Genomic DNA, 22,215 nt, shown 5'->3' with positions numbered 1-22,215 from the left:
CCGACGATGTGAACCAAACTCTGACACCGGTCATCCAGGCAACGAACCGCCTTAATTAGCCGGTCCGATACCAGGACAAGGACCCCAAAGAGACCTTTGGTGTGATTGGGTGTGAAAAGGGCGACCACCACCCTGGTCTGCCAATCCAGAGGTACTGTCCCATGTCCACAGGATGCTGCAGGGCCAAGTGAACCAAGATACGCCCACGGCATCCAGGGCCTTAAGGAACTCCGCGTGGATCTCGGACAGAATTGGTGACAGGGCCCCAAGGGTGGCTGTATCTGTGGATGCACCTTAGACTGCGTCAGAGCGTAATGTGGGGATATTGTTTACTTTTCTCCAGATTTGTCAGATCAGCCCAAGTGGATGTTGGGTCACGTCCGCACCATTAATCCCCGAGCGCTTCTGTTGATGAATCCGATTCATAACACACCTCATACATAGAAGACATCCGTGTCCACCATTAGCAACACTGTTGCTAGCCTTAGCAAGTATGGGTGTGCATCCATCCATTTTTCTCCGCTTATCCGGGTCCGGGTCGCGGGGGCAGCAGTCTTAATAGGGAAGCCCAGACTTCCCGGTCCCCGACCACCTCCTCCAGCTCCACCAGGAGGACACCAAGGCGTTCCCAGGCCAGCTGTGAGACATAGTCCCTCCAGCGTGTCCCGACTGGGCATGCCCGGAACACCTCACCAGGGAGGTGTCCAGGCGATGTCCCAAGAACCAGATTCGGCCGCCGAAGACCAGGTCGCCCATGCACCCGCCCTTGACCGCCACCCAACATACAATGCACCGAACCCTTATGCTTGCCCCCATAGGTGGTGGGTCTACGAGGGGGAGATCCCGTGTGGCTTCTTCGGGCTGGGCCCGGCCGGGCTCCACGGGTGAAGGCCCGACCACCAGGCGCTCGCCTGCGAGCCTCTCCCCCGGGCCTGGCTCCAGGGTGAGGCCCCGGTATCCCACATCCGGGGCGAGGTACGGTTCCTCCTCTTGTTTTCAATCATATGGGTCTTCTGAATCACTCTTGGTCTGTCCCGTCACCTCGGACCTGTTTGCCTTGGGAGACCCTACCAGGGGCATATAGCCCCCGACAACATAGCTCCTCGGATCACTCGGGCACTCAAACCCCTCCACCATGATAAGGTGGTGATTCATGGAGGGGCATTTAAGTGTTTCTTGCATTTATTCTGTCATGGAATACAAACTGCAAAGCTCTCAATTTACCGGTGGATCTATGTTCCCACCCTCACCTATGGTCATGAGCTTTGGGTCATGACCGAAAGAATGAGATCGCGGATACAGGCGGCTGAAATGAGTTTCCTCCGTAGGGTAGCTGGACTCACCCTAAGAGATAGGGTGAGGAGCTTAGTCATCCGGGAGGGGCTCAGAGTAGAGTCGCTTCTCCTTCACATCGAGAGGAGTCAGTTGAGGTGGCTCGGGCATTTAGTCCGGATGCCTCCCGGACGCCTCCCTGGTGAGGTGTTCCGGGCATGCCCAGCCGGGAAAAGGCCCCGGGGCAGACCTAGGACACGCTGGAGGGACTATGTCTCACAGCTGGCCTGGGAACGCCTTGGTGTCCTCCCGGTGGAGCTGGAGGAGGTGGTTGGGGACCGGGAAGTCTGGGCTTCCCTACTAAGACTGCTGCCCCTGCGACCCGGACCCGGATAAGCGGAGGAAAATGGATGGATGGATGGATGGAATACAAACTGTCAACAAACAGGAGTGTACTCCACCTCTGTGAAGTGCAGATCGCCTTCCTGGAAAAAACACACATGGGTGTCCAAAGTGAGGAGCAATGAGGAGGCCATTTGTGGAACGTGGCTCATTACAGAAATAAAATACACAAAAACCCAGCAAAAGTGGAAAAATAAGACCAAAAGGGTATGTAAATAGAAAAAGTGAAACGGTTGATACTAATAAATTCTGTCCGTGGAGATAACTGAACATCGGGGCTTCCACACGTCTCCTAAATCCTTACTGACATCTGGCAACAACATGAACACCAAAAGCAGCTGAGAGAACGTGAGCCGATGCAACACACACAAAGTGAAAGCTTTCAAAATAAGAGTCTCTTCAGTCGAACTGTCTTCAGCAAAATGTTGTCCTTGTGTCCAGAGTGGACACCAAGTGGATGCGGCTCAAAAACGTCAACAACGTGACAACGTGATCAATATCCTGACTTCTGTCAGCACCTAAGTGAAAGCATGCGCTCGCTCACAAGTGCTACATACCGGCATCCCCAAATCACTTCCTGCTGTGGTTTGTACGACCAAATATGGCACAACCGCGTTGCCACAGCTAGCCAAGATGTTACGCAATTCCAGCACACGTCTTATGTCAACATTTCCTGACTGGTAGGGCGGTCAGTCAGCTGTGTTTACAAGTGATTCACATCTTTGAGTCTGGGGAGACTCCTGTGTTGACATGTCATAGGGGTCAGTTTATCACTAGCTTCTTCATTTCACAGCGTCACAGCATTAGCTAACCTTTGAGTACAGTGTTACTAATACACTCGGAGTCCAGGTTCTTCCTGGCTAGCACTAAAAATGGCAGCCGGTTACGTCACCCATCAATAAAGTGTCAAAAACACGATTTTTTAATTCTAGTTTGACTTCCATAAAGCAACGTGAAAGGCATATACAGTGAAGAAAATAAGTATTTGAACACCCTGCTATTTTGCTATTTCTCCCACTTAGAAATCATGGAGGGGTCTGAAATTTTCATCGTAGGTGCATGTCCACTGTGAGAGAGATAAACTAAAAAGAAAAATCCAGAAATCACAATGCATGATTTTTTAACAATTTATTTGTGTGATACAGCTGCAAATAAGTATTTGAACACCTGTGTATCATCTAGAATTCTGACCCTGAAAGACCTGTTAGTCTGCCCATTAGAAGTCCACCTGCACTCCATGTATCATCCTGAATCAGATGCACCTGTTTGAGGTCGTTAGCTGCATAAAGACACCTGTCCACCCCATACAATCAGTAAGACTTTAACTTGTAACATGGCGAAGACCAAAGAGCTGTCCAAAGACACCAGAGACAAAATTGTACACCTCCACAAGGCTGGAAAGGGCTACGGAGCAATTACCAAGCAGCTTGGTGAAAAAAGGTCCACTGTTGGAGCTATCATTAGAAAATGGAAGAAGCTAAACATGACGGTCAATCTCAATCGGAGTGGAGCCCCATGCAAGATATCACCTCGTGGGGTCTCAATGATTCTAAGAAAGGTGAGGAATCAGCCCAGAACTACACGACAGGACTTGGTCAATGACCTGAAAAGAGCTGGGACCACCGTTTCCAAGGTTACTGTAGGTAATACACTAAGACGTCATGATGTGAAATCATGCATGGCACGAAAGGTTCCCCTGCTTAAACCAGCACATGTCAAGGCCCGTCTTAAGTTTGCATATGACCATTTGGATGATACAGACGAGTCATGGGAGAAAGTTTTATGGTCAGATGAGACCAAAATAGAACTTTTTGGTCATAATTCCAATAAGCGTGTTTGGAGGAAGAAGAATGAAGAGTACAATCCGAAGAACACCATCCCTACTGTGAAGCATGGGGGTGGTAGCATCATGCTTTGGGGGTGTTTTTCTGCACATGGGACAGGACGAGTGCACTGCATTAAAGAGAGGATGACTGGGGCCGTGTATTGTGAGATTTTGGGGAACAACCTCCTTCCCTCTGTCAGAGCATTGAAGATGGGTCGTGGCTGGGTCTTCCAACACGACAACGACCCGAAGCACACAGCCAGGAAAACCAAGGAGTGGCTCCGTAAGAAGCATATCAAGGTTCTAGCATGGCCCAGCCAGTCTCCAGACCTGAACCCAATCGAAAATCTTTGGAGGGAGCTCAAACTCCGTGTTTCTCAGCGACAGCCCAGAAACCTGACTGATCTAGAGAAGATCTGTGTGGAGGAGTGGGCCAAGATCCCTCCTGCAGTGTGTGCAAACCTGGTGAAAAACTACAGGAAACGTTTGACCTCTGTAATAGCAAACAAAGGCTACTGTACCAAATATTAACATTCATTTTCTCAGGTGTTCAAATACTTATTAGCAGCTGTATCACACAAATAAATTGTTAAAAAATCATGCATTGTGATTTCTGGATTTTTCTTTTTAGTTTATCTCTCTCACAGTGGACATGCACCTACGATGAAAATTTCAGACCCCTCCATGATTTCTAAGTGGGAGAAATAGCAAAATAGCAGGGTGTTCAAATACTTATTTTCTTCACTGTAAATGATGAATGAAAGGAATAAAGGAGCATTTAAGGTTCCTTTGACCTCCACTCTTCCCAAAGACACCATGTGGCAGTGAGATCAACCACACGGACACCACCTTCCTGTTTTGCCATGACTGAATTCTTGAATTCAATCGTGTTTTTCAGCTTCTCCACTTGCAACTTTCTTTGGCTCCAATTTGGGTTGCAGTATTGAGGTGAGAAAAGCCAGTAAATCAGGGGTCTTTCCCCCCCTGATTCAGGTGAAAAAGTCTTTGCCCCTTTCCTATTGAGATGCTGTGGCATGGGCTGCACGTCCGCCGAGTGGTTAGCGTGCAGGCCTCACAGCTAGGAGACCGGAGTTCAATTCCACCCTCGGCCATCTCTGTGTGGAGTTTGCATGTTATATGTGCCCTGTGATTGACTGGCCACCAGTCTAGGGTGAACCCCGCCTCTTGCCTGAAGACAGCTGGGATAGGCTCCAGCAACCGCAACCTTTGTGAGGATAAGCGGTAGAAAATGAATGAATATATTTTTTTTTGTTTGACATTTGCTTATCTAGCATAGTATAATTTTTTGCATGTAGAGATGGCATCATTTCGGCTCATTTCGGCACAGAAGGGTGTAGAACTAATCTATGGATGTCCAAACTTTCTTCACTGAGGTCCACATGCTGGGAATCAAAGAACAAGGTGTCGTTATGTATTTTTAATTTTTGTAAAAAAAAAAAAAAAAAAAAAACTTTATTTAGATTTTATTTTATTATTTGTTATTAGTATCAACAAATACAAAAATCTGAATCTGCAGTTTTATTCAATTATACATTATTTACATTTTCAATCAAATGTACTTATTTGATAGAAAAACAGGAGGCTGGAGTGTCACGTGTTACATGGTGTTTTGTCTCCCTCTAGTGGGCGCAGTGATGGATGCAGCTTTACAGCTTGATTAGCCTTATTTGTACGAACAATTCAAATGAGTTATGATCGCGAATGTGTGTAGCGGCACTTTCTATCTGGAGCTCCGTCAACTTGGGAGATAAAAATATGGTTGCCGTGGCGACCGGGGGAGGATAGAGGCTTTGCTTTAAAATGACTTTGGGCGCATTTGGAAAAATAAGCAGTAAGATGAATCTATTTATATAAATATGATGTTTGGTGCTAATCTCTACCTAGCAACAGGATATATTTATTCAAGGTAAAACATTTATTAGAAAGAAGGCCTTTAGTTGTACAAATGGTTTTTCTGGTAATCATTTTTTTGTTTTAAAGTCATACAAGTTGCACAAATACGTTACTAAAATAATATATATTGTGTTATTTTTATTTATTTATTCAACAACACAGCACCGCAATGTTTGTGTTTAGAATTAGCATTAAAATGAATACATGACTACAATACAATACATTTATGTACAATTATAATTGTTATTTATTAGCGGTCAAGTGTTAAACAAAGCCTTTTTATTCATGAAAGATAAAATCAACAATATAAATATATAAATAAATATAGATATTTCATGATCATAAATATATTACAATAATTTCATAATAATGCTTTTTGCCCAGTAACAGCACCTGGGCACATTTTATAATAAGCAAATAAACAGCAAAGAAAAACCACCTCAACCACAGAAAAAGACGCTGCATTCTCCCCATTACGTCTCAGCACAGCAGCCCAAACACCCCCACGACACACCAGCACATTCTGGCAGCAGCAGCACCCACACAGCCCGCAAGAACCCCCCTCCAAAACCACCACCAGCTTATTACTCCTCACAGCATTCAAGACATGCATGCAGCAACGACACCGAGACGTGGGAGGAAAAGCTACGCTGCAAAAAAAAAAAACAAGACATGCAGAGGCGGGTGAGGGGGGGGCTGCAAAAAGACAAACGAGCGTCGTATCCAATAGGAAGGTTTATTATATATCCACCAAGTAACATGGTGCATAGCAACATGGCTCATTTACCTCATCCTTATATCCACCAAACCTCCAACTGGCTTATTCCATCCAACATAGTCACGGACAGCACAGAAAAATACAAAAAAGTTGCAACAATTTGTGTTTGCTAGAATGAGGGGTCGTCCCACAGCGGTGTGCGTGACCAGGTTGTGGCATTTATTGGCAAGAAGCACGGTTACGACTAAGAAGTACACTAACAAACTGATCATTTCCAACCTTTCGTGGATAAGAAGCAATGCAATGCCGTCCCACAGCAGTGTGTATCTGTGTGTGTGTGTGAAAGAGAGCAAATATTGTACACAGTGCCCATTACTTTTCTTTGTTTGTTGGTAGCAATGCTAATCACATTTTTCCAAGCTTTTTGTTGTATATTTATTTAGATCAATGCTCATTCTTGCCAAGGAGTAGAATGCCATCCCACAGCAGTGTGTGGTGTCAAATTACTGTCACAGTATCACAGACTTCATCTACTATACACACATTTATTTGTATCGATGCCAATTATTGCCAAAGAGAAGAAGAATGCCGTCCCACAGCAGTGTGTTTGTGACCAAGCAGTTGCTGTGGAACAATGTCAAATTTAGCCCACTTTTACAACAGAAGAATTTCATTTGTGAAGTTTTTTGTTATGTTTATTTTTATTAATATTTTTTACCCTGAAAAAGTGTAACGGCATCCCACAGCAGTGTGTGCTGTCCAATTTTCGGTCACAACAAAGACTTCATCTACTATTCACATTTTTCCAAACTGTTTGTTGTATATTTATTTATAACAATGCCAATTCTTGCCAGAGAGAAGTGGAATGGCGTCCCACAGCAGTGTGTTTGTGACCATGCAGTGCTGTGGAACAGTGTCAAATTTAGCCAATTTTTACAACAGAAAATGTTAATTTGTGAAGTTTTTTGCTATGTTTATTTTTATTAATACTTTTTACCCTGGAAGACTGTAACGGCATCCCACAGCAGTGTGTGGTGTCCAATTTTCAGTCACAACAAAGACTTCATCTACTATTGACATTTTTCCAAACTTTTTGTTGTATATTTATTTATAACAATGCCAATTCTTGCCAAAGAGAAGTGGAATGTCGTCCCACAGCAGTGTGTTTGTGACCATGCAGTGCTGTGGAACAGTGTCAAATTTAGCCCACTTTTACAACAGAAAATGTTCATTTGTGAATTTGTTTGCTGTGTTTATTTTTATTAATACTTTTTACCCTGGAAGAGTGTAACGGCATCCCACAGCAGTGTGTGCTGTCCAATTTTCTGTCACAACAAAGACTTCATCTACTATTCACATTTTTCAAAACTTTTTGTTGTATATTTATTTATAACAATGCCAATTCTTGCCAGTGAGAAGTGGAATGTAGTCCCACAGCAGTGTGTTTGTGACCATGCAGTGCTGTGGAACAGTGTCAAATTTAGCCAATTTTTACAACAGAAAATGTTAATTTGTGAAGTTTTTTGCTATGTTTATTTTTACTAATACTTTTTACCCTGGAAGAATGTAACGGCATCCCACAGCAGTGTGTGCTGTCCAATTTTCTGTCACAACAAAGACTTCATCTACTATTCACATTTTTCCAAACTTTTTGTTGTATATTTATTTATAACAATGCCAATTCTTGCCAAAGAGAAGTGGAATGTCGTCCCACAGCAGTGTGTTTGTGACCATGCAGTGCTGTGGAACAATGTCAAATTTAGCCAACTTTTACAACAGAAATGTTCATTTGTGAAGTTTTTTGCTATGTTTATTTTTATTAATACTTTTTACCCTGGAAGAATGTAACGGCATCCCACAGCAGTGTGTGCTGTCCAATTTTCGGTCACAACAAAGACTTCATCTACTATTCACATTTTTCCAAACTGGTTGTTGTATATTTATTTATAAAAATGCCAATTCTTGCCAAAGAGAAGTGGAATGCCGTCCCACAGCAGTGTGTTTGTGACAATGCGGTGGAACAGTGTAAAATTTAGCCCACTTTTACAACAGAAAATGTTCATTTGGGGAGGTTTCTTTAATATTTCTTTCTAATAATATACCTAAGCAGAGTGTAATGCCGTCCCACAGCAGTGTGTGATGTCCAATTTATTGTCACAACAGAGACTTCATGTACTTTAAACATTTTCAGAGCTGTTTTGTTGCATATGTATTTGTAACAATGCAGATTCTTGCCAAGGAGGAAAGGAATGCCGCCCCACAGCAGTGTGTTTGCGTGTAACTTAGCTGCCAACATTTAGTGTTTGCAATGAAGGCAATACCCACCGCTATCCCGTTCCCCACTTCCCATAAGTGTGTGTGGGCGATTACAAAAAGGCAATGCACACGTCATGGTCCATCCAATACATCACTATATTGATGAACACAGGTGTCCAATTAGGAATGTCGGATGGTATCGGGGAAAAAAAATGAGTTCATGGTTGATATCGGTATCAGCTTTTCTGTGCATAATTGTATCGGCACGCGTGTGATGATGTGCGCCACACAGCTTATTGGCTCAGTCAGCAAGCACGCGTTCTGGAATGATTTGGAAGTTTGGCCTTAGGATCGTAAATAGAGTATGTGTCGTCTCACTGTCGCTACAGTTTTTTGCAGTTGTTTATTTATCAAATTTCTAATTCTCGCCACAGAGTAGTGGAATGGCGTCCTGCAGCGGTGTGTGTGACCAATCTGCTGACCACAAAGCGTGAAATTGACTGTGACAACAGAAAATGTCATCTTCATTTTATGTTGATTTGTAACGATGCTTCTTGCCAGAGAACAGTCAAATGGTGTCCAAAAGCACCGTAGGAGAGAACTCATCACAGCTTTATGTTGTACAGGCGTCCCTACATCTACATCTACATCACAGTAAGAACATGTTTTTTTTTCCAGAAAATAACTCATGAATAAATGATGGCTGATTTGTGTTTGGATGCGGCCTGTAATCAAATCAAATCAATTCAATTCTTGAACTTTTAAATTAAATTAAATTAAATTAAATTAAATTAAATTAAATTAAATTAAATTAAATTAAATTAAATTAAATTAAATTAAATTAAATTAAATTAAATTAAATTAAATTAAATTAAATTAAATTAAATTAAATTTAATTAAATTTAATTTAATTTAATTAAATTCTGAAACTTTTAAATTTAATTCTGAAACTTTTAAATTAAATTTAATTAAATTTAATTCTGAAACTTTTAAATTAAATTTAATTAAATTTAATTCTGAAACTTTTAAATTAAATAAAATTAAATTGAAAAGTTTAAGAATTAGATTAGATTAAATTAGATTACATTTCATATAATTTAATTTAATTGTTTAATTGTTTGGCCTAAATGAAACACTTTCAAGCATAAACATTGCTAAATGAAGAAAAATACAAATACAAGGCTTACAAAGTGTTCCAATTGTGAATGCAGTACTCTACACTGACCACTAGGTGTCAGTAATTGTTTGGTGAGAGAAGCACCAGGTTTAAATGATCTCACAACAGACATAATAATCACTAATCATAATAACCACAACCATAACCCATAACAGGGGCCCATAACCCATGACAAGCTAAATCTGTCCGCCCATCACTAAGGTCCCCCAGGGAACAAATTTACCATGACACACACTATGTGAGTCTATGTTATTTTATTTATGTCTTAGTTTCTCAGGTAAAGGTGACTATAGGGGTGTTATTTCATGTCAAGTGGGCTCTAATTATGTTAAACTGTATTAAGTAGAGGGTAAACAGGCTTTCTATGCCAAAATATTCCGTTTTTGGGGTCTGGAACAAATGAAGCGTCATAAACGAAGGATGACTGTATATTTATTATTATTAGTAACAATGATTCTTGCCACAGTCAAGTGGAGTGTGCATCAGCAAGTTCGTCACCACACACTGCTGTGGGACGGCATTCAATTTAATGTTACAAAAAACAAAACCTCATCTACCAATCCCAAATGCGCAAACCTTTTGTTGCACGTTTAGTCACATGTTTCTATTTACAAGATTTCATCAACACGTCGGATGAACCAACTGGCATGCTGAGAGGACTGTCATTAAAGTGCACAAGGGGTGGTCATATTGGGGGTGGTGTGGGCGTATTATGAACAAATACCTGAAGTGGACTCTTGCGACTGGGGGCAGGGTGGCGGCGGCGGAGTGAAATTGGCCTCAGGCAGGCTCCCCTCCAGGGACGGCATGGGAGATGGCGACGGCGGCAGCAAGGTGCTGTTAGGGCTGTTAATGTCACCCTCCCCCACGAGGGTCAAGTCGGCGTGGGCGTCCTCCTCCACAGTATGAAGGCCCGGCCGAGCATCCGAGATGGGCGGCCGCTGGATCGGGGACAGGTGGTAGCCGAACGGCGTGTGGCGGCCCACGGGGGGCATCAGGCACCGCTTGGGTGCCGCGGAGTGTCCGTTGGAGCCAAGGTGGGAGTCTAAGCTCTCAGAGCGGGGGCCGGGGCCTCTGGTCGGGGTGGAAGTCGGCAGTGGGACCAGGCGGAGGAAGTCCGGAAGAACCAGGTCTTCCTTTGTGAGTAGTCCGCGTTGGTCGTTGGCTCGGGTGCTCTGTGCCCGGCTCAGTAGCTCGAAGAATTCTACAAAAACATCCGGCATTAATTTTCTGATCTTGTCCTCAACAATGATCCGACTCAGGGCCTAATAATAATAACCATGATGACATAAACAAATTCTCATTGAAATGATTGTTAATTTTCAATCATAACAGTTGCCATATGCAAATCCGCTGGTCTTTAAAGGATTAGAATTTCCAAAATATCATAAGTTTATATCATACATCAGTGGTACCTCGGTTAGTGTCAGTAACTCGTTAACCCAAACGGATGCTAACCTGTTTTTTCCATATGAAATCATGTCAATCCAATGAATTGGTTCCAAAAAAACAGAAATGTTAACACAAAACACGTTTTTAGAATTTTACAATGATTGTTTGACATGCGGAAAACGATGTCAAACGCATATAAATACATAGAAATGATGAATGAAAGGCATAAACGAACATTTAAGGCTACTTCTATCTTCATTGATGACGTGACGGATCCCAAAGATCAACCACCACCACCTTCCTGTTTTGACATGAGTTGTTTCTTGAATTGGAGTTCTTGATAAAGAAGGTGAGAAACACAACTGAATTCGAGAAATAACTCATTGCAAAACAGGAAGGTGGTGTCTGTGAGGCGTCTCACTGCCACATGGTGTCTTTGGGAACACTCGGACGCAGGTCAAGTTCATTGATACTGTTCCTTCCTCATCTATATGCATTTAGAATACTTTTGTGCATGTAAAACTTTACCGAAGGGTGACTTCTGGCTCCCACTTTATGAGCAAGCTAAGAATGCTAACAAAGATGTTGGGTGGTAAAAATACATCAAGTACACAGTTGGACTCACGCAACAAATTGTTCGCTAACCGGAGAATGTACGCAAACCGAGGCAAGATCTGGCCTAAATGTTCTATGCTAACCAGGTTGAATGCTAACCAAGGTTCTGCTGTAGTTCCGTTCTAAGTGGGATAAAATGTGAGTATACATTTTTACAGGAGTTTTCGGGAACAAAATAGAGTTTGTACGCAGCAAAAGCGACAGCAGTTCTTTAAGAGTTCCCAGAGATGAAGCAAAAGCAGAGCAAAGAAGAAAAAAATGATAAAGTTTACCTTCGGCTTCATCTATATTTATCTTTTTCTGTTTTCTCTTTTCCTGGAGAAGTGCTGAGTCGGCACCGCTGGGTGCTCTCAATGAAAAGTCCTTTGGGCTCTCATCTCCCTGCAGATGCAACGATAATAAATAACAATATACTCTGTTAACTAACGCTAGTGCTTGTCTGGCTGCTCCAGTTAGTCAGCGGGTGAAATAGGGTGAAATAGAAACCATGAAGCATTAGCTTTCTTGTTAATAGCGTTAATTACCATGTTAATAATACGGCCCGCAATCAGGAAAGATGAAAAGGTCAAACGTGTCTCACCGTTGTAGAAAGGCTCCTGGTTGGTGGTTGGCTTTTCAACGGCTTGGATTTATTGTCTGTTTCGGAGGACAAATGTCAACATAACGGGGTTAGCGGAAATAACACAGTGGTAATGTATGAAACAACAATATTAATTCATTCACAATTATAATAATTAATTCGTAAATAAATGAATTTTGTGGCTGACTACGGCCGACTATTATTTTAAACAATTCTATTCATGTCTAAGTATATTGTACATATTTTCAACATAAAAATGGCTAAATGCACTACAGTACAAATACAGTGTAAGCCATTATTAACTCATTCAATACCAAAAAATGTAGATTTTATAAACGCCCCATCTCAACATTAATACATTTTTTGCCTGCATAAGAGGCTAAAGGAGGTGATGAGGCAACTCCTTACCACTGGATTAGGATTGAGAGCAATAAGGGATCATGAGCGGAAGGAGAAACACACGACAGGAAGAGGAAGCCCTAGCATGAGGCCGCTGGTTTATGACGCATAGGGGAAGTTAGCTGATGGTGTTATATTCCTTATTTGGATGTTTTTGGTCTTTTTGTTTATGGTGATATAGTTGGGGCGCGAGAGGCTTTCATTTTAACGCAGCCTGCCAACATGTACACATTTATAGTACTCAACATACGCTTGTCAGACCTCACAGCTAGGAGGACCAGGGTTCGATTCCACCCTCGGCCATCTCTGTGTGGAGTTTGCATGTTCTCCCCGTGCATGCGTGGGTTTTCTCCGGGTACTCCGGTTTCCTCCCACATTCCAAAAACATGCTAGGTTAATTGATGACTCCAAATTGTCCATAGGTATGAATGTGAGTGTGAATGGTTGTTTGTCTTTATGTGCCCTGTGATTGGCTGGCAACCAGTCCAGGGTGTACCCCGCCTCTCGCCCAAAGACAGCTAGGATAGGCTCCAGCACCCCCCGCGACCCTCGTGAGAAAAAAGCGGTAGAAAATGAATGAATGAATGAACATATGCTTGTACACTCTCTATTTTGTTGCATTTTCCTGGTTTCAGTTTAAAGCTCAGTCTTGTGAATAGATAGGAACAGTTTTTTTCTGGTATTTCAAATCATGTCTGTCGCTTGGTGGGAGGGCATGACAGAGAATCATGGAGAAACACTGATGTAGCCATCAAACACAATATTCTGGGTGCCAAAATGGTCTAAAAGGCGGCCACCGAAGGCATTGCCTTTTGAAAAATGGCTGAAATTGAATGAGTTCAATAATATATTCATTCATTTTCCACCGCTTTTTCCTCACGAGGGTCGTGGGGGTGCTGGAGCCTATCCCAGCTGTCTTCGGGCGAGAGGCGGATTACACCCTGGACTGGTCGCCTGCCAATCACAGGGCACATATAGACAAACAACCATTCACACTCACATTCATACCTATGGACAATAATAACCTAGCATGTTTTTGGAATGTGGGAGGAAACCGGAGTACCCGGAGAGAACCCACGCATGCACGGGGAGAACATGCAAACTCCACACAGAGATGGCCGAGGGTGGATTCAATAATATATTTTCAATAAATATTAGTTTATCATTTAGGGAAATGTGTGCGTTTCAATCAATTTAGCGCCTCACCTTTGTTTGAAGCTGGGTCGACTCGCTCCAACACAACCCTCAGGCCATCCAGGGTTGAAATGGGGGCACCCAAGTCCAAAGGCTCCGTCTCGCCGCTCTTAATCAAAGAAAAGTCAAGCCTTTGAAGTATTCACATTTCCGCTACAGTAGTACTCCAATGCTTGATCATTGCAGCCTTTGATGACTCTCCACCCTGCAAAGTACTTACTATTTTCACCAGCAGATCGCTGAGGTGGAGGCCATATTTGGACACTACGGGCCGCAGGACTTCTGTCACGGGCTTGGTGGGTTTGGCTTTCAGACCCACAGAGCGGTTAATGGGAACCAGATCCAGCCTAATGACAACAGCGCAGCATGTCACAACATCAATGTCATAGTCATCAGAATCATCATAACCGTAATAATAATAATAATAATAATAATAATAATAAATAGTAGCAATGATGATTCCAACCTAAACAAGGTCCTCTTCTCCAGTCTCAAATCTCGTGAGCTGAGGGTCATGCAGTCCTGGTCCAACACTAAAGGCTTTTTTAGGACAAATAATACACCAATAAGAATAATAAGGTGGAAAAATGCATATAAAAATAGAATTTCATGAAATATTATTACCAGTAAAAAATGCAATTGATTCATTATTGTTTATTGCATTGCTACAAATTAAAGCCACAAATAAAGAAAATGGGAAAATAATATAGGAAATATAATATCAAATCAGATGCTAATGTAAATAGCATTTAGCATAACAGTGTTAACTGGACAAAAACATGGCCACAGTTTGACCCCGGAACAGACTCATCAGCTCACCTTCTCCCCTCCAGCCAGGAAAAGATCCACGGCGGCGATGTTGACGTTGATGCCGTGACAGAGAACTTGGAGGACATCCCTGATGGAGGCACCGGGCCGGAGGACGATGGACGAAGACGAGCCGTCGGGCAGGGTCACGCTGCAGTGTTTGGAGGAGCGGTCCCACGCCCCAACAGAGTGGCGATTGTCTGACTAAGAAACGTTGAGGAGAAACTTGGATAAATAAAAAACATATATACTGGGTACGAGTGGGATGATCAATGAGGAAGAAAGTGTAGGCTGTGTGTTGCCATGGCGATGGTGCAATCTTACCTCCACCTTGCAGGAAGTGGACATCTCTAAGCTGGTGCTAGACGACAATGAGCCCTGGGACTCACGGCGACCGTTACTGCCCCAATAGTCTGCACACATACACCATAAAATCACATCCAGTTTGGGGCCCGCTCGGGGCCGCCTCTGGGGCCAGCTCTGGGCCTCTGGATCAGTGTTTTGCAAGACTCAGGGAATTTCCAAGTCCTTCACCTCGAGTCACGTATCAAGCAAAGATATGAATGTCCAAGTCAGAGTCCAGTCAAGACAAAAGATGACTTCTTACAAGTCATATGTACTGTTTAGTGCAGGGGTGTCCAAAGAACGGCTATTTTTTATTGGCCGGCCGCACATTTAAAAAATACAATTTAACAGGAAAACTACAAATGGAAAAACACCAACAAAAAGGAAAAATCTGCAGTAATTTTACATGAAGGAGGTCAGAATATTAGAAAGTTTTACAACAAATACTGTCAGCTAGCAGAAAGTTTAAATGTTAAATATAAATGAAAAAAAATTATGTCATAATATGAAAATTTATTGGAAATTATTGGAAAATTACATTGGTAAAAAGTTATCATACTATGGGAATTAAGTAATAATATTATGAGAAGGAAATTTACAAGAAGAAAGTAGAAGTAGACAACAGCAAAAAAGGAATAAACTGCTGTCATTTTAGTCAAAATATTACAAAAAACATTACATTCTAGCTAAGACAAAACAACATCTCACTTTTATGAAAATTAACTTAATATTATGAGGAAAAATAATGTCATTTTAGTAGTTGAAATATTCAAGAAAAAAAAAATTAAGTCGTAATATTATGAGAAACAAACCAAAACAAAGTTTTGGTCAAGATTAGGTTGGTGAAAAAGTTATCATATTGTGGGAATAAAGTCAAACTATCAAGAAAGGAAGGTTTATGAGGATTATTTAAGACAAAAGTAGAAATATTTCTTAGCATATCTACACTATCTTTACCAAATATCAAAGTTGCATCCTTTCATTTTTCATTCACAATGTGGCCCTCACTGGAAAAGGTCTGGACACTCAAAATTTCAAGCGTTTTCAGGTCGTCAGACAAAAGTCAGAGTCAAATCCCGAGTCATTGAAACATATTTTCAATGGTGGCAACAGGTTAATCAGGACTGCTTTCTGTTGATGACTCACAAATTGCAGAATCTGGGATAAAGTAGCGCTTTCATGTTGGCTCAAGAAGCTGAAAAATCTGTTTGACTTCAATACTGCTGCTTATTTCATCTTTAAATCTTGTTGCTATTTGCTAGAGAAAATAGATTGTTTTTCTGCAAAGCACATATTTTGGAAAGTGGTGTTGGATTTTGTTCTTGTTGACCCCAAATGTGCAGAATCCAGGGTAAAACTGCGTTCTGTGCTGGCAAAAAAAGCAAAGAAATCTGTTTTGGTGTATATATATAGTGGTGACTTATTGACTTATTTTGAAACATTATAATAAACCATGCTAAATCTGAGTGCAATAGTGCAATTTTGCTGGCTAAAGAGAGGAAAAATATATTTTTTCTCCATAATATTGAGATATATTTTTTCAGTTGGCATTTTATTTTCTTCTTTTTTAACCGCAAATGTGCAGAATCTGGGGTAAAACTGTGTTCTGGTGCTGGCTAAAGAAGTAGAGAAATCTGTTTTGCTGTAGATGTAGTGGTGGCTTATTTTGAAACATGCTAATCCAGCATGCTAAATTTAAAATTTTACTGGCTCAAGAAAGGAAAATAAGTTTTTCCATAATGTTGGCAGATATGTTTTCAATTGCTATTGTTTTGTCTTCTTTTTGACCCCAAATCTGAAGAATCCAGGGTAAAACGGTGTCATTGTGCCGGCTAAAGAAGCAGAAATAACAGTTCTGCTATACTGCAGATGCAGCTTTGCATCAAATTTGCATTGCATTTTGTTGATTTGTATGCTAAATGTGCAGCATCTAATAGCGATTTTGTGCTGGCAAAAGAAGAAGAAAATCTGTCCTGATGAGCTTCTTTTTAAAAGTGGCATTGCAGTTTGTTGATAGAATCTTTGGGTCAAATCTGGTCATTATGCTAGCTAAAGAAGCTTGTGTTGTATGTTAAACTCACCGAGGTTGATGTCTCCAATGTCCTTCTTTTTGGGACCCTTCCCAAAGCTCCGGTTTCGGGACCACGAAAAGAAGATGCCGCGTTTTTTGTCTACGCTTTCATCTTTGCTGTCCTCATTAAGCGATCTCCCCGACCTCTGTTTCCTGGCTTCCTGCAAGGTAAGACCACCTTCATTCAAATCGCTAGATTAATAACTAAACATGTCTGTTGTTTTTTTTAAAGTACCTTCTTTGGCGTGGAAAGGGTAGAGCGGTCTGAGCTCGCGCTGTGTTTGGATGGCGCAGGACTGCAGGGGATCTGGTAGGGGTCCGGCAAGGGTAGGCCGTCCACCTCGGCGTGCATACATTCCTGATAAAGTGATGACTTGAGGAATCGGGAATAACTGTCAAACTTCATCAGGTTGAAGATCTGGGAAAAAAGAAGATGTGAAAAATAGAGTAAATGATGTGTTATTTGCTATTGCTGTGGCATCATACTCTGATTGTTTGCAAACCAAACATCAAAAAAGCCATTTTTCCTCTGCAGCTTGGTTGATTTTCACCACAAAATGTGCAGAATCTACAAATTAGCCTGGCAAAAGAACTAAACAAACACCAAATAATCATCATTCCTGCACTTGAAAAATCTATCAAAAAACTACTGTTTTTTATTGTTGTTAGATATGTTGATTTTCAACCAAAATGTGCAGAATCTACAAGGATCAATAGAATCAAATTCCAAATAATCATTCCTGCACTTGGACTCTCTCCCCCCCAAAAAAGACAAACAACAAAAAATGCACTTTATGTGTGCTGTTAAGGTTGGTTGATTTTGAATCAAAAATGTGCATAATCTATGAAGAATCCAACTGCTGGCAAAATAACTAAACAAATGCCAAATAATCACTCCTGCACATGGAAAAATCCCCAACTCCCCAAAAAAGACAAACAACAAATAATGCACTTTATGTGTGCTGTTCAGGTTGGTTGATTTTGAATCAAAAATGTGCATATCTGTCATTCCTGCACTTTATATAAGAAACCTGGCACAAAAAGAGATTAGAACTTTGTGGCTTTTTAACCAAAGTTGTAACCAATACTAACCATTAACCAATACTGCACTGTATTTTGATAAATATGACTAAAAATATATTTGTTCTCTTATAAGGCAGAGGAGGTATTAGGGATGAATTGGGGAAAAAATCAGCGCTTTCAAAAATAAAAATAAAAATAAAAATAAAAATAAAAATAAAAATAAAAATAAAAATAAAAATAAAAATAAAAATACATTTTTTTTCCAAAAACATACATCTTTATTCTCGTAAATGTATGCCTTTTTTCTCATAAAATTATGGTAATAGTATTGGTTTTATTTCATTTGAACATGCACCAGATTACAATTGAGTGCATCCCATAATCAGTTCACAGTTCCACATTTCCAAAAGGAGTAGGAAGAAGCAAAGCTTATTAAATCCTACCCCTCCATCTGGAACTTTTACAATCAGTAACTGTTACATTTGTTCACTTCCTGCTTTTCTAAAATATATATTTTTATATATATTTTTTTAATATTATTATTTTTTTTGTCACGTGCCAAAGTACGAGGTGAAATGACCATACAATGACATAATGGGTACCACCATAGTAACCGATTTTGGCGCCCAAAAGGGGCAGAATTGACCAATAATCAACCAGGTGCTTGTAATAAAAAAAAAGAAAAAAGTACAGGTGTGCCATATAATCATCACTCATTTCGCATTTTTTTTGTTTTTGACGTGGTTGGTGGCTAAAATTGGTCTGTGGCTAACCTGCAGCTGCTGCGTCTTGAACATGTCGGGCCGTGGTGACGTAAGGACGTCGTCGGCCAGCTGGGCTTGGCTGTCAATGTTTACTGGCATGGTGGCCTTGCTGGACAGGAAGCTGTTGTAGATCTCTCCGGCTCGCTGGGAAAGCTGCGGGAGAAAAAATTGCAATGATTTTTGCTGTCAAAAGAAGCAGAGATACTACAAATGGTGATTTGTGAGTGCTGTTCTGTGAAATGTCTGTGTTTATCTGTTTATGTTCAAAATAACTTTAAAGGTTCTGAATGGTTTTGGGCTGAATTTTCAGGAATTGTCGCAAATGGGATACAGAATGAATTTTTAATGAATTTTGGGGGTGATCGAATCACCATTGGATTCAGGAATTTTGAAAGGATTCTTTAACATTGCTAGATAAGACCATTTTCGCCCTTAAACTATCATGCTATTTGTAAGCATGCTAACTTTAGCATGTTACCATTGATAGCATGCTAACATGAGCATACTAGTGCAACTATGCTAGGTGTTAGCATGCTAATGTTGGCATTCTCTCAGTCATTCAAACCCTTCAAAGAATCTAAGTATGTAGATAAAATACAGGCAGGTAAAATAAACGTAACACTAGCCACGTTTACGTGATTCCGAATGGAATCTTTTTGAATGACTTTTCTAAAAACACTTCCGGCTTCCCTGAGTTTTTCCTTCACTTGTTGGAATAACACCGTATTGCGATTTTTTTCGTTCATCCAGTCTTGAAATTTAGTTTGGATCAAAAACAAACTTTCCGCAGCAGTCCAGTACAGATTGCTCCATTCGCCTCCATTTTTAAAACTGAAGAACATCTCGAGCTGCGTGTTACCTCATATTTGAGCATGCGCTGAAAGAACACACCCGGGATAAATTTAAACAGGAATGATTAAATTCAATCTTGCTAATATTTTACACTTAAACTCGGGACATGTTTTATATAGATATAGATTTTCTTTTTAAAGACAAACTGGACTCGTGAATAAAGTATCGAAGTGTTTAGATTCTGTTGCACAGATGGCGGTAATGCACACCACCAATAAATAACAGAAGAAGAAAAACACGACGAAGAAGAATGCACCCTGACAACTTTCTGTTTGAACGGGTACAAGATACCTCAATCGGATTGGGGAAATGAATATTTCCCCCCGTGAATTCGATTATATGTTCATTTGGATTGGATTTTCTTTCGGAATGAGGTGTATACAAAGGTTCAATTCTTTCCGTTTGAGCAAATAAACCGAATGCAATTGGAATATTTGGGTCCATGTATACGTGGTTGCTCATGGTGTAAATCAGAATATTGACAGGACTATGGCGTTTAACGGTCTCAGTTCTCTGAGTGCCTTTCTAGTTTTTCCTGGGATTGACTTCCTGTATTTTTTAAATCCAGTGTGAATTCTGTTGATTTTGACAAATTTGGACATAAATGGTGTCGTGATGCTGGCGAAAGAAGTATAATTCATTTTCTTTTTTACAAATTAGGGGACATAAATGGCGTTGTGGTGCTGTCAAAAGAAGTATAATTTATTATCTTTTTACAAATCAGGGGACATAAATGGTGTTGTGATGCTGGCGAAAGAAGTATAATTTGTTATCTTTTTACAAATCAGGGGACATAAATGGTGTTGTGATGCTGGTGAAAGAAGTATAATTTATCTTTTTACAAATCAGGGGATATAAATGGTGTTGTGATGCTGGCGAAAGAAGTATAATTCATTTTCTTTTTTACAAATTAGGGGACATAAATGGCATTGTGGTGCTGTCAAAAGAAGTATAATTTATTATCTTTTTACAAATCAGGGGACATAAATGGTGTTGTGGTGCTGGCTAAAGAAGCGGACCAATCATCATTTTGCTATGATGGTCTTCTTTATAAAAATCCAATCTGCATTGTGTTTCATTTTCAACCCCAAGAAGTGCCTCAATGGTGTGGTGGTGCTGGCGAAAGAAGTGGTGATGGACCTACCTGTTTTTTATCACTTGCAGGAACATGGCTAAAGTATTCACAGGCTTGCCAGAACAAGATGTTCTCCTCACTAAATTCCTTCTTGAGAAATTCCTGCAAAGACAAAAATAACGGCTTATGTGGGAGCTAATGTTTATGAAAATAAATCATTGGTTATGGTGTTGGCCCCCGTGAGTGGTCCAAGTGGTCGATCGTACCGAGAAGTACCGTACGCCCACCGGATCCTGAAGGAGGCGCTCAAAGCAGGCTGCCCAGCTGGCGACGCGTTGCTCCGGAAGATTCTGAAGGCTTCCATTGCTGTTCAGGCTGCTGTGGCTGCAGCATCCCTGCAACTGGACACCGCTGTAATCTGCCAAAATGACACAAACGGAAAGGTTATATTAAAATCATTGGATTTTCCCAATCCAATTTGGGAAAAATACTAGTGAAAAACTATTACTGGTCAATAATGCCTTGTTTTTAGAACACGCAAACTCCACACAAAACTCTGGTATTTTAGCTGTGAGGTCTGCGCGCTAACCATTCGACCGCCGTGCAGCCCTATATAAATATATATATATATATATATATATATGTGTGTGTGTGTGTGTGCATCATATAGGTGAAAAAGCCTATTAAATATCAATAACACCAATATAACAAAACATTCTAAAAACTTTAGTTTAGATTTGATTTTGAAGTTGGGATTACAGTTAGCAATGGTTAATTCTATGAAGGCACCTGACGCTAGAAGGGATTTTTTTTTTTAAACTGAGATTTGTATATTATAGCTCTCACTGTGGTTTGCTGGAGTCCCAAAAGCTTCAGAAATAGCTGACGGACCGTCTCAATTACTTTCATTCTCATTTCTCCCTGAATTTCTTTACATCTCGGCATGATGTCTAGCTTTTGTTTTGTTAGTTCACTTCGTCAGGCAGCAGGTCCTATTTAAGTGATTTCTTCACTGAGATGAGAACTGGCGTGGCAGTAATCAGGCCTGGGTGTGTTTCGAGAGATTTAACCGTGATAAACCAGTCGAGTTACGTTTTGTTGTAAAAAATCTGTATTTTGTGCACAGTTGTGTTGTCATTGTCTAATATTTAAATTAGTTTGATGAAGAAAAAAAAGAAAGTGTATGACAATACACTGTATGTATTGTCATATTGAGTTGCATACTAAACATTAGTACTTTATGAGTTAGATATTATACATGTGACTTGCATGCACGTACATAGTACTTGAATACATTTCCATGCTCATAAGTAGGAGGAAGGTATTCAGGACTTGGTCATTTAAAAATGAGCTTGCAGGCTGAAAAAGTGTTGGCACGCCTGTGCTAGCCAGTTGGTGATTTTCTTCTATACTTTTTTGATTTGCAAAAGTGTAATTTGGAGGCGAAAAGGAACAGCAGAGCTTGTGGACGCAGTCAAGAAGACAAAAGGTGTTAGTGGGAGAGCTTGCGAGCTGGTGGGCGTACAGGAACAGC

At 40.8% G+C, this 22,215-nt stretch overlaps 1 protein-coding gene across 4 annotated transcripts in view; it reads right to left on the bottom strand.

The window, feature by feature from the left end:
* Positions 1 to 22,215, bottom strand: part of LOC131125708 (regulator of G-protein signaling 12-like) — a 48,064-nt gene that overhangs the window by 1,474 nt on the left and 24,375 nt on the right. For 3 of the 4 annotated variants that reach the window (XM_058067510.1, XM_058067511.1, XM_058067509.1), the window contains exons 5-17: positions 20,948 to 21,099; positions 20,751 to 20,843; positions 18,764 to 18,907; positions 17,203 to 17,385; positions 16,978 to 17,128; positions 14,876 to 14,964; positions 14,564 to 14,755; positions 14,211 to 14,284; positions 13,965 to 14,091; positions 13,757 to 13,853; positions 12,152 to 12,207; positions 11,844 to 11,952; positions 10,289 to 10,768 (exon numbers count right to left, since the gene is read on the bottom strand). In XM_058067510.1, the coding sequence (XP_057923493.1) occupies positions 10,289 to 10,768; positions 11,844 to 11,952; positions 12,152 to 12,207; positions 13,757 to 13,853; positions 13,965 to 14,091; positions 14,211 to 14,284; positions 14,564 to 14,755; positions 14,876 to 14,964; positions 16,978 to 17,128; positions 17,203 to 17,385; positions 18,764 to 18,907; positions 20,751 to 20,843; positions 20,948 to 21,099 (1,947 nt within the window). Of the gene's footprint in view, positions 1 to 10,288; positions 10,769 to 11,843; positions 11,953 to 12,151; positions 12,208 to 13,756; positions 13,854 to 13,964; positions 14,092 to 14,210; positions 14,285 to 14,563; positions 14,756 to 14,875; positions 14,965 to 16,977; positions 17,129 to 17,202; positions 17,386 to 18,763; positions 18,908 to 20,750; positions 20,844 to 20,947; positions 21,100 to 22,215 lie in introns of those variants that run through there. The other variant, XM_058067512.1, reaches the window with a different exon arrangement.

The sequence above is a fragment of the Doryrhamphus excisus genome, chromosome 3, assembly GCF_030265055.1.
Source record: "Doryrhamphus excisus isolate RoL2022-K1 chromosome 3, RoL_Dexc_1.0, whole genome shotgun sequence".
In the NCBI taxonomy this organism is placed as follows: Eukaryota; Metazoa; Chordata; class Actinopteri; order Syngnathiformes; family Syngnathidae; genus Doryrhamphus; species Doryrhamphus excisus.
This window is presented reverse-complemented; position numbering and strand designations above follow the sequence as displayed.